The sequence below is a fragment of the Mauremys reevesii genome, linkage group 1, assembly GCF_016161935.1.
Source record: "Mauremys reevesii isolate NIE-2019 linkage group 1, ASM1616193v1, whole genome shotgun sequence".
Lineage (NCBI taxonomy): Eukaryota > Metazoa > Chordata > Testudines > Geoemydidae > Mauremys > Mauremys reevesii.
In genome coordinates this window covers 14,931,593-14,946,022 of record NC_052623.1, presented here as the reverse complement: position 1 = coordinate 14,946,022, position 14,430 = coordinate 14,931,593, and the positions used below count along the sequence as shown (strand labels likewise).

Genomic DNA, 14,430 nt, shown 5'->3' with positions numbered 1-14,430 from the left:
CTGGTAAACAGAACCTAGAGACACTCAGAGCATGCTGGGGCATCCCTGCCCATCTTGGCTAATAGTCAGAATCACTTCAGGGCTGCTTCTCACTTCAGGCTGGGAGATTCTGCCTCAGTCACAGGGGTTTTAGGAGTTCCCACAAGTAGGGAAAAAATGTCCCTTGCCTAAGGGCTTGAGAGTCATAGAGCTCGGAAAAGACCCAGGGTTTTCCTGGGAAACCTGATTCCCTCTCTCCTGCCTTATTCTGAGCTCAGCCCACTTGGGCGGTTGCCCCATCCCATCTCCTGATCTAAGGACAGCATTGACACCTCACAGACTAGAGGGAGATTGCAGGAGGGCAGCCCCAATGTGACCTAGAGATGACATCAGCGCCTGCCTGATGCCAGAGCAGCAACCTGCCCTCAGGTGTAGCCTGGGTACTTGTTGCTGTTTTGAGAGTGTCTGTGTTGAGAGTGTCTTAGTGCCTGAGCCCGAGGAAATGAATTCACTCCTCCTCTATCTGCTCTTTGTTGTCTTTTATGCTGTGATCAGGCTCGCCAGATCTGAGGTAAGTGAGACTCCTAGAGAGATGGAAAGGCTGGATTGATGCCAGCTGAATGCAGGAACCAAACAAAAGTATTTTTCAATCAGCAGGCTCGGATCATCTCCACCCAAGAGTCCTCAAAGAGCTGGCTCAGGAGGTTATTGGCCCACTGACATTAATTTTTTAACCAATGTAGGATTCCTGAGGGAATTCCAGAAGGCTGGAAGTGTGCTAATGTTTTGTCAATATTCAAAAAGCTACGGGAGGTTGGCCTAGCTTCTTATAGGCCAGTTAGCCTGAAATAATGGACAAACTGATATGGGATTCAATCAATAAAGGTTAACAATGTTTTATGGAAGATGGGCCATGTCAAACATAGATGTGACAAACTTAGACTTGTGTAAGGTGTTGTTTTTCATAGATTCCAAGGCAAGATGGGCCCATTGGGATCTTTCTAGTCTGGCCTTCCTGTCTAGCACAGGCCAAAGAACTTCCCCACAATCATGCCCAGTGCATACCTTTTATTAAAATGTCCAATCTTGATTTTAAAAATCGCCAGTGATGGAGAATCAATCCACCATGACCTTGGTCAATTGTTCGAAAGGTTAATTCCTCTCACTGTTAAAAATGGACGCCTTCTTTCCAGTCTGAATTTGTCTAATTTCAACTTCCAGCCATTGGACCATGTTAGACCTTTCTCTGCTAGGTTGAAGAGCCCATTTGTAGTGATTTCTTCCCCAGGTAGGTATTTATAGACTTTTCCTCAAACCACCCTTAACCTCTTTAAGCGACATTTACTGAGCTCCTAAAGTCTATCACTACAAGGCATGTGTTCTAATCCTTTAATCATTCTTATGGCTCTTCTCTGAACCCGCTGCAATTTATCAACATCCTTCCTGAATGTTAGACACCAGAACTGGACACAGGATTCCAGCAGTGGTTGCACCAGTGCCAAATACAGAGGTAAAACAACCTCTCTCCTCCAACTTGAGATTCCCCTGTTTATGCATACAAGTACCGCAGGACATTTGGATTAAAAATTAGCACTCTACAATATCAATGGAGCACAGGTTAAATGGATTGAGAACAGGCTAATGGCTAACTGACAGATCTCAAAAAGTAATTGTCAAAGGGCTCGTCGAATGTGGGTGTTTCTAATGGGGCTCTGCAGCGATCAGTACTAGGTCTGATGCTATTCAATATTTATTCAATGACTTTTCAATGACTTGGAAGTAAATACAAAATGCTGCTGATAAAAATGTACTGATAACACGAAGATTGACAGAATGGTAAATAACGATGAGGACAGGGCAGTCATACAGAGAGTTCCGGAGAGTTTGTTTGGCAAATGGGGCCCATTCAGCTTTGGATTTCATGATCTTTAGTTTTGTATCATCTGCAAATCTGGCCACCTCACTGTTTCCCCCCTTTTCTAGATCATTTATGAAGATGTTGAACAACTCTGGACCCAGTACAGATCCTTGGGGGACCTTGCTATTTATCTCTCTTCATAAACTCACCTTTGATTCCTACCTTTGGTTTCCTATCTTTAAACCATGTGAAGACCTTCCCTCTTATCCCATGACAACTTACTTTGCTTAAGAACCTTTGATGAGGGACCTTGTTAAAGGCTTTCTGAAAGTTCAGGTTCTGATTTACTGAATGGGATTATCCTATCTGTATGGATCTATCATTTCTGTATCTAAAGTTAGGAATACGGGCACTGTATCAATTACAAATGTGCTTGCACCAGGGGAATGCCCCCAAACAGTGGGCAATCAGCCTGGATGGGCCATTAGGAAGGACAATAGGACTTTGAAAATACTAATCTTCCTCCTTCCTGAGAAGTTTCCTGAGATGCTGCTTTGACACTGCAGGGTCATGTGATCATGTCACCTCATAGAGTCATAGAATCCATAGAATATCAGGGTTGGAAGGGACCTCAGGAGGTATCTAGTCCAACCCCCTGCTCAAAGCAGGATCAATTCCCAACTAAATCATCCCAGCCAGGGCTTTGTCAAGCCTGCCCTTAAAAACCCCTAAGGAAGGAGATTCCACCACCTTCCTAGGTAACCTATTCTAGAGCTTCCCCACCCTCCTAGTGAAAAAGTTTTTTTCCTAATATCCAACCTAAACCTCCCCCTTTGTAACTTGAGACCATTGCTCCTTGTTCTGTCATCTGCTACCACTGAGAACAGTCTAGATCCATCCTCTTTGGAACCCCCTTTCAGATAGTTGAAAGCAGCTATCAAATCCCCCCCCCCTTCTTCTCTTCTGCAGACTAAACAATCCCAGTTCCCTCAGATGGACATCATTTGGAACTGGTGGTATTTTTCCACTAGGAGGGCATGGGGGGTCAAACTGGGAGACAAAGGATTCCTGTCATAGCCAAATCCTATTTAAGGCTTGGAAGGGAGTTAATCTAGGTTCTTCTTCTCCACCACTGTGGGGGAGGAGGGCAAGGGCTGAGCCCAGGCGAGAAAGATCTCGCCTGTGAAAGGAATACCTGGCTAGTTAAGCTGCAAGCAGTGCAGTTTACCTTCAAGAAACTTTGCAGCTCCCAGGCAAGTGGGCTGAACTCATGCCAAACTGTTGTTGTTGTGTTTTGGTGTAAAAAGCTGCCGTTTAAGGATGATATTGGGGTTATATCAGCACTTGTTTGAGTGGATTTGGATAAACCATTCATGGCTTCACCACTCAGGAGTAGCATGGCCAGCCCAGATGCATGCAGATAAAACCCCGATATCATGCACTCCCTAAATATGTATCTAGGAAACACTGTTGTCCAGAGGTCGGATTTCTCCCCCAAGGTCTGAATTCCGTGCATGGTATCTGGGGTGAGTTGCATACCCTGAAATCCTAAAACCTGCAGAGTTTTGTCATCTCTGCAGGAGAGAGAACTTTGCATGCTCTCTCCTTCAATTCTTATAAACTCTGCAGGTTCCTGGTACCAGCAATCCCTGTTTCTCCAACCCCTGGATTGTTCCAGTGACCCCTGTTATGGGTTGTGCTGCGTGCCCTACATTGTCTGCATCACAGGAAAGCACAATGCCTACCCATGAGGCCTCATAGTGCAATACTCTTCCACAAAGAAAAACTTCCCCCTGGCCCCACATGGCAATCACCTCTGGCTCATTGTTCTCCCAGGTTTATTGAGGAGTTCTCTTCTAACCCTGCTGCTTTCTCTGTGTGTGGCAGGCTCTTCGGAGGAAGAGGAGACACAAAAAGAAAAAGCAGAAACCAAAAGGTAAGCAGCCCCTGATCCCATAGCTGCGGTGGCAGACCCCGGCCCCATGCAAAGCAGAGAAATAGGGTCCATTCCCCCACCTGCCTCCCCTCTTCCTGCGAAGGCACAGTCGTGCCCAGAGTTGGGCAGAGGCACTGGCTGGGGCTCCGTTCACAGGCTGCCTCTGAAATCTGGGGCAATAGGCTGCTAGGAAGCAGAGGGTGCCCAAGCAGCTCAATGTCTCCTTTATGTCTCACTTCTGGCAGCTTTTGGGTGCTGTGAGGAAGAGTTGGAGGAGGCTGGTGCATCCCCAGAGACGTGGTAAGCAATGACCCCTCCATGAATCTGCAGTGGGTCAGTCCCCTCCTTTAGTGCCATGCAATTCATCCCCACCCAGGGGCAGTAGCCTGAGTAATCCCTCCTCTGCCCCGACCTATGTACCACGCAAGCAACTCTTCTCCTTTAGACTCCTGCAATTCATTCCCACCCAGCAGAAGTTGCCATCTCTAATCCACCCCCACACATCGTACAGTGGGTCATTCCCTTCCTCGAGCATCATATGGCTCATTTAACCTGGGGCAGTGGGGGTGGGGTAGATTGTGTCGACTGGACTGGACCATCCTCCCCTCCCAAGAGGGGGAGAAAATGTTTTCTGGGAGCAGCCCCGTGCACCCCGGGGAGGTGAGGTGGAGAGGTCAGGAGGAAGGCTGGCCTTTCTGATACGGTGAGTAGGGTGAAAGGGATCCAGCAGCACTTGTGTAACGGCCCCTCCTCCAGTCCCCCGGCATGGGTTCCCAGCAGGATTTGAACCCTGGACCTTCACCTCTGCAGCATAAAGCACCCCTTAGAGCTGAAGAGGTAACTGCATTAGTTGGCAGCTATAGTAATAATAGGAGATATACCAATTTCCTAGAATTGGAAGGGACCTTGAAAGGTCATTGAGTCCAGCCCCCTGCCTTCACTAGCAGGACCCATTTTTGCCTCAAATGGCCTCCTTAAGGATTGAACTTACAACTCTGGGTTTAGCAGACCAGTGCTCAAACCACTGAGCTATCCCTCCCCCCAGTAGCCTGTTATCCTATATTTTGATTAGCTTCTGTGGGGGGTGGACATGACACACGCTGCCAGCAGGATAGACGCTCACCTCCTCAGCACCAGCAGGGCTCACCTAACAATCCAGCTAACCCCAAACCAGAACATCCGAGGCCTGGGTATTGCAGGGGAGGAGGCTGCCTCAGTGGAGAACGGGACAGGGAGCCTTTCGGTGCCGCCCCTCTGGGTAAAAGAGGGCCTGAGGGCAGGGCCTGCACTTAGCTATCTGCTCTCTCTGTTCCACAGCTGCCCTGTGCACCTGGAGAAGCTCCCCTTGGCTCAGAGCCTCAGATTCGTTGAGAGGAGGCTACAGGACGTGGCCAGACACCTGGATGAAGTTCTGATTCCGTAAGGCAACTGACCAGGGGGCACCAGACTGGGGGCTGGGTGGGAGGGGAGAGTGAATGTAGAGAGGAGGGAGCAGGGAAAACCAGACACTCCAGGATCCTAAAATAACAGGGAAAAAGCCACTAGGAGACTTTAGCTTCCAAGGTGAGAGACCAGTGAAAGTGAGGTGAGGGATGATCAGAAATTAAATGCAGAGACTACAATTTGGGGTTGTGAGTAGGATCAAATCCTTCTGTACGACAATATCTGCCAGCAGGCGACTGTCTAGAACCTGCCCGTGCTGTATTTGAAGGAAAAAGCAATCCAATGACACCCTGTGAGGGGGTGTCCACCCCACACAGCACTGGAAGGGGCTGAGGTGGCCAGGCAGGCCCATGAACTCCACAGGGTGCACCTGCAGGAAGAGCTGGGGAGCAGGGAATTGATCCCAAGCAGGCTCAGCTGGCAGGAACAGACGGGGCCTATGAAGCCAGGAAGCTGGCACCAGACAGGGGCTGCGGCTGGGAAAGGGCAGCCCCTCCCTGGGAAGAGGGGGGAGTGTTTGGAGCTGGTGCACCCAGAGCAAGGAGGGAACCAGGAGTAGTAGGAAGCAGTCCAGGCTGGGAGAGGAAAGCCCAGAACGGCTGGGTTGAGGGTCCCTGGCCTGGACCCCAGTGTGAAGTGTGAGCCCAGGTTTCCCTACCAGCCCCCGAGGGCACGGCATGGACCGGCGGGGCAGTGAACAGGAAAACTGTCTGGGTCACTGTGGGAGTGACAGTGATCACATGCGACAATTGGATGGGGAATTGACCTCGAGAGCTAATCCCCAGAGTAGGCACCAGACAAGCAGTGAATGGGACACCACGTGATACACCCCAAACACAAGTCATCAGCTGGGTTTAAACCCAGGACTTTCAGGACCATAGCACAGACCTCCACCACCAGAGAAACTCCATTAACTGGGAGCAATGGTAGGTTGTTAGCCTCTAATGTATCAGCCATTAGAACAGGACAGTTTTCCAGTGGGTTAGAAGGTAAGAACATAAGAACAGCCAGACTGGGTCAGACCAGAGGTTCGTCTAGCACAGTATCCTGTCTACCAAAACTGGCCAATGCCAGTGCAGCAGAGGGAATGACCAGAACAGGGAATCATCAAATGATCCATCCCCTGTCGCCCATTCCCAGCTTCAGACAAACAGAGACTAGGACACCATCCATGCCCACCTTAGCTAATAGCCATTGATGAATGTATCTAGTCCCTTTTAGAGTTTATAGTCTTGGCCTTCACAACATCCTCTGGCAAGGGTTACACACACATGCTCACATCTTCCTCCCCCAAACCAATTCTTGTTAGCTAATCTTTCTATTAAAATAGCAGTAGATCCCCGATCATGCTCAAGGCCCCATTGTGCTAGGTGCTGCACATGTGCGTGTGACAAAGGGGTTATCGTTCTAGATAAAATGAGTGCCAGCTCCCCCTCTCAGTCCTTCCTTACCCAGCTGATGTCCTTGTGTCAGGGTGTGGTGTGTAATGCATGCCTAGGCACTGCCCCATTGCACTACTGTTGGAAGGCTGTGCCCAAGCCCTGCCTTTGCTCAGCAGGGCCATGTCCCATCTGTCCCTGTCTGCTCTCTCCCACAGGCCGAGTGTGTCGACATCTGGGATGAGCCAGTTCTCCTATTCCTCCATGGAATCCACCACCTCTCCCCTCTGGAGTCCCAGCTCCTTTTCTCTGAGAGAAGCCTCCGTGACTTGGTCAGAGCCCCTCTGCCACACAAGGGATACCATGACTGTCGCAAGCTGGGAAGGATCCACTCATCCCATCCAAGCCCAGCCTCTCCCCAGGCCCCCTGCCCACAGCAGACGAGACCGGCGAGAGCAGAACATAGGTCTGGACCAGATGTCAGCCCATGGCTCAGACTTCAGCATCCGACAGAAGCATCTACAGAGCCAACTGGGGGCTCCACAAACCCCCATCCCGGGGGAGCCATTGCTGGGTGAGCAGGACGCCAAGCAGCAATGGGAATTCAACACAGATCAGCCCAAATGTGGATTTCCAGCAAAGGTCCCAAAGCCCCTGAGATCCGACACCAGGCCTCAGCATGCACAGGAGATCCAGGAGCCATGTGTCTGCCCCTGGGGAGCCCTGCCCCAAAAGGCCCACAGGATCATGGCATCCCCTGATGCCATCCTGGCCAGGCTTGTGCCCACGGCGGGGGTCAAGCTGCAGGATCACGTGACTCAGAAATGCTTGGAGATCCAAATGAAGGCTTTTCCTAAGATGGTGAGAGAGTCGCACAGAGATGCTCCCCTCCTGACAGAGACTGCCCTGCCTGGGCCACTCCGCCCCCCTAGGGAGCCAGGCAAGCACAGGACAGCGGCATTCCCAACAATGGGACAACAGCCTGCCCACCCCATCGAACTCCACATAAGGCGTGAGCATCTCATCATGCAGAGGGGGCTGCTCACCCTGGATCCAGAGCCCCCGGCAGAGCTGCCCCACACTGTCCAAGCCAGGGGAGCCAGTGTGGAGTTCAGTGAGATGGAGACCGATTTCCTGCACACAGGGAGGCAAAGCACAAGCTCCTCTTCTTCCACACGTCCTCCAACGCCAGTGGAAGATACCACCATGGAGACGGGCAGGAATGATAGCGCGGCAGGAAACCAGACTAACCCAGATCGCTGCACTCTGCCAGCAGGGATGGATCTGACATCGCCACCTCCAGGAACCACAGTAGCAGAGAAGACACTCGAAGCGATACTCCAGATTTATAGGAGCGAGTTGAGAAAGCCCCTTACCATTGTGTGTGACAGCAAAGGGAATGAAGAGAAGCTGGAGCTGCACAGGGAGAGGAAGGTTACCTTGGGAGAAGACTCCTGCCTGGGGCCAGGGGCACAGGCAGGTGAGGGCAGGGCAGATCTTCCCAGGACCCAATACCACCAGGTTGCCCCAGAGGCACCAGGCTCTGAGCAGCTAACAAGATCCACCCTTGACTCTCTCATTGCTGGGCAGGCTGCACACGACCTGAAGATCAAGCACCTGACGGAAATGTTGAGCAGCTCCCGCCCTTTGGTGGCCCAGGTCTCAGTTTGCCAGCAGTGCCGCAAGGCATATCCAGGAAAGATGAAGGGTAAGAAAACTCAGAAGGAGACATCTGCTAAGCTTCATGGTCTTCGAGACATCATGGATTCACATGGGTTCGATGGCACTGTGAATTCAAAGCTCTCCAGGGACCAACCGCCAATCAAAATCTGCAAGAAGTGCAGTAAGCTTCGACGGAAGAGACCAGCTGGCTCTGCAGGTGCTGACTTGCCCAGAAGATCCCATGGAATTCCACAGCGAAGGACTCCAGGACACTCCTCAGCATCTGACATCAACCACAACAAGATGGCAGTGCTGTGGCTCCTTCCGGCAGACAAGAGCAAGGCGCAGGATGGCATGGGGAAAACGGCTCCCACCAGGCAACCAAAGATGGTGTCCATTGCTACGAGTACAACAGAGCTTTTGCAAGCTGGGGAGAAAGCAACTGGGAGTCCTGACGGTTCTCCCCCAACGTCACCAAAGGCCTCCATAGCTAGGACACCATCTCCTTCAAGGAGCAAAGTTCTCAAAGAGATGTTAATGCGCCTCAAGCAAATCTTCAGCAAGCTTCAAAACAAAGTGAAGTCCCGAATGTCCAAGGACTCTCGTTTCAGAACACCCGACACTAAATTTACAAAGCCACCCTTTTGGAAGGCAAGGGCCTCCAAGGGTGTCCGGTTTCCATCCTACTGAATCCCACCCTGCCAGCAGGCCCACTAACAGAAGGGGCCCACAAATTCCAACCTCTCCCTATCATCCAGCGGGTCTGGTAAGTGTGGGCTAAAGTGGCTGAGAAGAATGGCTTGTTGTCCTGGGACACAGAGACTGATGTATAAGAGACTCTCCTTGGGGTATAACATTTAAACCCAGATTCCAAGATGAAGGGGGGCCTGGGGGCTTGGATGAGATTGAGGGTGTGGCTAGCTCACTGGATTTGTTACTTTACCTCATGCGGTTCAGGAATCAATCCTCCCTTCAAGAAGAGCTGATACTAAATTCACAAAGCCCCCCTTTTGGAAGGCAAGGGCCTCTAAGAGTGTCCAGTAGGGCCCTACCGTCAATCAAACCCAAACCAGCCCCATGACCCCTAAAACTCCGACCCTCGACCCCTTAAGCCCCACCCGCCTCTCAGCAGCCCCACCCATGGGGGTATTACTTCCGGGGTCAAGGTGGACACATGACTGGAAGCAAAGTGTGTCATGTGACCCCTCTAAGAACTCCTCTCACTGCCCTCTACCAATCAGGAGGGGTTTCGCCCCCATAGGCCTGCCCCAAGAGTTGATTTGACCAATCAGGGGTGTTTCAGGGTGGGGGGACCCATCCAGATGTGGCTCGTGTGATCCCTCTAAGAACTCCTCCCAATGCTCTCTACCAATCGCGATGGGTTTCGGCCGCATAGGACCACCCCCAGAGCAGATTTGACCAATCGGTGGTGTTCCAGGGCGGGGTGACCCGCCCAGATGAGGGCCATGTCACCCTTCTGAGAACTCCTCCCAGCGCCCTCTGCCAATCAGAGTGCAACACTATCACCCCATAAGTCCCAGCGCCGGGGCAGAAGAGGCCATCTTTTACCAAGGATGCGTGCTTTAGAAATCATGGAAACATGGACTCCTTCACCACCCCTGTGAGCACTTTGGACTTTGTTTTAGCCCCGAGGGCCTTTGGACTTGTGTGGAGAAAGCGCTACATCAGCGACAGTTCCCAAGAGGGCTCATTGACTCAGCCGTTGATGGATACGCTGGAACCCGAAACCCAAACTCTCGTGAGGCACCCCAATGAGCATGAAGGCCTCTCATTGTTTGCCCCACTAGAGGTGGAAGGCGAACACAGCTCGGTTGAGTCATCGGAGGACAAGGCGAATGGAAAAGACATTGCTCAGGTAAATGAATGATTAAGAAGTGACTGTTGATGATGGGGTATAATGGGGTTAGGAACCGGGGGTGGGAGGGTTGTGTATGTTTAAAAACAAGCAGTGGGAACTTACACTGTTTCTTTTCTGAAAATCTCTCGACAGCTTGATGATGCCTTTCTAGAGGACCCGCAGGCCCTGGACAGCGTTACATCAAGCAGCGAAGATGAACCGGGCTCTCCTTGTTTTTGCTCAATGCCGATACAAATTGTTGAAGAGGACTCCGAGGATGACAGCTATGAGGAGTTTAGGAGGCTTGGCATGGAACTAACTGAGCCAAGGCCACGTCGTGAGAATAAAAAAGTCATGCGGTCTATTGTATGTGTTGCTGTTTATGCTGTCCTTAATCACTGCCTTAGGGAAAAGCTTTTTGAAGATTGTGAGGGCTGTGTCATAGATGTGCCAGCCCAACGGCGCCATGACTGTGTGACTTGGACTTCAGTAGATATAAACTGCAAGCTCCGGGGCCTGTGTGCTGAGCTGTATTTGGAAAGCTTATTAAACACTGTTCTTGCCATAGGTTATGCTATGCAATGTCTGTGCCTAACCCAAGAACATTTAGCGTAAGGGGTGACCTTGATAAATGCTGTGCAATTTAGTGCAGACCCTGACCATGTTTTAAAGAAAATGACCAAACTGGAAGATGCCTGTGTCACATTATTGACTTGAACTGGGACCGTATAGAACATGGTTGCAACCAAGGTCCTGTAGTGGCACCAAATCTAATGTAAAGGGGGTCATATAAGGGGTCTAAGACCAGGTTACGGGTTGCTGGTTATGATTATGCTGTCTGTATTCATGTGTCATTTTGTAGTTGAAGTTATGAATATTGGCTCTATCCTGTCTGTATTTCAAACTTATGCTGTGCTTCTGGGTGACATCCCAGACAAGTTGGTGTTAGCTCTGCCTAGCCTCCTTGATGGCCCATTAAGGACCATCAGCTACACAACTGACCCATTGAGAGAAGGCAGATGCGCCTTGTAAGTCAGCAAAGTATGCAGGGACTTGTCCATATGACTCCAAACTCCATTTTGCTTGTAATTTTCCACAGTAAGGACAAAGAGGTGTTCTTACATCTGGAAAAGACGATAAAAGGCTGATGCCTCATCTCCATCTTGTCTTCAATCCTGTTTCTTACCTCTGGAGGGACTTTGCTACAAACTGAAGCTCTGAACAAAGAACTGATGGCCCATCCCAGCTGGGGATGTACTCCAGAGACTTAATTTAAACCTGCAGTTTATTCTATCGCTGCCACAAGCCTGAACCAAGAACTTTGCCATTACTGTATGTAATTGATTCCATTTAACCAATTCTAGCTCTCATCTGTATCTTTTTCCTTTAATGAATAAACCTTTAGATTTTATAGATCCATAGATTCAAGGACTGGAAGGGACCTCGAGAGGTCATCGTGTCCAGTCCTCTACCCTCATGGCAGGACCAAATACTGTCTAGACCAGCCCTGATAGACATTTATCTAACCTACTCTTAAATATCTCCAGAGATGGAGATTTCACAACCTCCCTAGGCAATTTATTCCAGTGTTTAACCACCTTGACAGTTAGGAACTTTTTCCTAATGTCCAATCTAAACCTCCCTTGCTGCAGTTTAAGCCCATTGCTTCTTGTTTATTCTTAGAGGCTAACTAAGGTGGACAAGTTTTCCCCCTCCTCCTTATGACACCCTTTTAGATACCTGAAAACTGCTATCATGTCCCCTCTCAGTCTTCTCTTTTCCAAACTAAACAAACCCATTTCTTTCAGCCTTCCTCCATAGGTCATGTTCTCAAGACCTTTAATCATTCTTGTTGCTCTCCTCTGGACCCTCTCCAATTTCTCCACTCTTTCAGTACCTGTTTCCCCTCAATTACAAGGTTTCATCCTGTGAGTTTATCGACGATGAAACCGCGTGTGTGTCTTGGAAGCACGCAAAAGACCGGTACTCTGTCTCGGGCAATACCAACGTCTTCATAGCGTGTTTCACCACCGCTTATGCCTGCTTAGAACTATACAACCTCCTAGAGAGGTTGCAAGAGTGGTGCCTGTTCCATGACACCCCTAGGCCCTCAAAAAATTGCTGCGCACCCCCCCACGCACCAGCTCACCTACCCTCCCCCACGGCAAGCCTGGGAGGGAGGGGGGAGAAGGGGAGTTGTGGCGCTCTCGGGGGATGGCAGCGATGGAGCGGAAATGATCTGGGGCGGGGAGCGGTTCCCACCCCCAGCCCCGGTTTACTCCCCGCACCCGCGGGCTGCAGCTCACCTCTGCTCCACCTCCTCTGAGTGCACCACTACTCACTTCTCCCTCCCTCCCAGTGCTTTCGCATGGCAAGCCTGGGAGGGAGGTGGAAGGAGGGAAGTGCGGTGCGCCTGGGGGGACAAGGTGGGCCAGGGATTTGGAGAAGGGGCAGAGTTGGGGAGGGGGGGGGTGAGCAAATATGCCGCCCTAGGCCTAGGCTTTGTTGGCCTAGGCGATAATACACCGCTGGTTGGGGGCTGATGGTGATGGCTAGTGGCGTTCTGTTACTTTCTTTGTTGAGCCTGTGCTGTAGTAGGTGACTTCTGGGTACTCTTATGGCTCTGTCAATCTGTTTCTTCACTTCAGCAGGTGGGGATTGTAGTTGTAAGAACGCTTGATAGAGATCTTGTAGGTGTTTATCTCTGTCTGAGGGGTTGGAGGAAATGCGATTGTATCGTAGAGCTTGGCTGTAGACAATGGGTTGAGTGGTGTGGTCTGGATGAAAGCTGGAGGCATGTAGGTAAGTATAGTGGTCAGTAGGTTTCCGGTATAGGGTGGTGTTTAGGTGGCCATCGTTTACTAGTGCTGTAGTGTCTAGGAAGTGGATCTCTTGTGTGGAATGGTCCAGGCTGAGGTTGATGGTGGGATGGAAATGTGTAAAGTGTAAGTGTCCTTCTCTGAAAGCCAAACTGTTACCTGTCTTCTATTTAAAGTGTTACTATGCTTTCTGGCCACTTGAGAAAGAGGGTTCACCCCGCCGATGCTCCCTACTTCCCCGGCAATGTAATATATTTTCTTTAGCAGAGCTGCCTGTGTAGAAATGACTGTTACTGGTACTGTCTTTTACTAACAAAAATATGAAGGGGGACACATTCATATTGACATATTTAAATAAATAAGTTTCATTAATTGCCTGGTTTAACACGACCTTTTACAGCCGCCTGTAAAAATGGACACCACGACCCCTACCATAAGGGAGTCTGAGCTGGTTCATTCTTCCATTTTGTCCTTTTCCGGATTTTCCTCTTGAGATCTGTGTCTCAGACATGAGCAAAAACAGCTGATGCACGTAGTGGTGAGCTGGAGCCAGTTCCCACTGGTTCACAGGAACTGGTTGTTAAATTTAGAAACCCTTTTAGAACCGGTTGTTCCAGGAAAACCGGTTCTAAAGCAGCTTTTAAATTTAACTAAAGGTTGGGCAGCTATCCACCCGGCCCCCGGCCCCAGCTCACTTCCCTCTCCTCCCCTGAACACTCCGCCCTCCTTCTCCTCCCCCTCCCCTGCTTCCCGCGAATCAGATGTTCGCGAGAAGCCTGAAACAAGCAGCAGGCAGGTAAGCTGGGGGCAGGCGTGAGGAGGGCTCCAGAGAGGCATGGCACAGCCTAGTCCGGCTCAGGCCGAGCGGCTTCCTCTGGCCTCGCCCCCGGCCTGCCCCTAGCTGAGCTTCCCTGCTCAGTCCTGGGCAAGCACCCCCGGCTCTGGCCCCAGTGGCATCGGCCCAGCTCGGGTCCCGCTGCGCCGGTGCCGGTCCTGGCCAAGCGGCTGCGGCTCGGCTCGGGCCCCGGGCCCGTGGTGCCGGTCACGACCGAGTGGCTCCTGCCCGGACCTCGCAGCACCGGCACCGGTCCAGGTCCTGACCGAGCGGCTCTGGCTGGCTCGGCTCGGGCCCCGCACTGCTGGTCCCAGTCCCGGCCAAGCAGCTCCTGCCCGGACCTCGCGGCACCGGCACTGGCACCGGTCCAGGACCCGGCCGAGCGGCTCTGGCCGGCTCGGCTTGGGCCCCCCTCAGCGCCGGTCCCAGTCCCGGCTGAGCGGGTCCGTCCGCTGCTGAGTGGCTCCAGGTAGCGCGGTAAGGGGGCAGGGACCGGGTGTTGGAAGAGGGCAGGGGAATTTGGTGGGTTGTGGGGGAGTGGATAGGGATTGGGGTGGTCAGAGGGCAGGGAACAGGGGGATTGAATGGGGCAAGGGTTCGGGGGGGCAGTCAAGACGGCGCGGGGGTTGGTGGGGGGGGTGGGGGGCAGGAACAGAGAGAA

At 51.5% G+C, this 14,430-nt stretch overlaps 1 protein-coding gene across 1 annotated transcript; it reads left to right on the top strand.

Annotated features, from left to right (window-relative positions):
- Positions 1–4,050: 4,050 nt before the first annotated feature.
- On the top strand, positions 4,051–9,382 carry LOC120395958. The gene is made up of 3 exons (XM_039520796.1): positions 4,051–4,073; positions 5,091–5,192; positions 6,814–9,382. The coding sequence occupies exon 3, from the start codon at positions 6,836–6,838 to the stop codon at positions 8,945–8,947; it is 2,112 nt and encodes a 703-aa protein (XP_039376730.1). The 5' UTR covers positions 4,051–4,073; positions 5,091–5,192; positions 6,814–6,835; the 3' UTR covers positions 8,948–9,382.
- Positions 9,383–14,430: the final 5,048 nt, after the last annotated feature.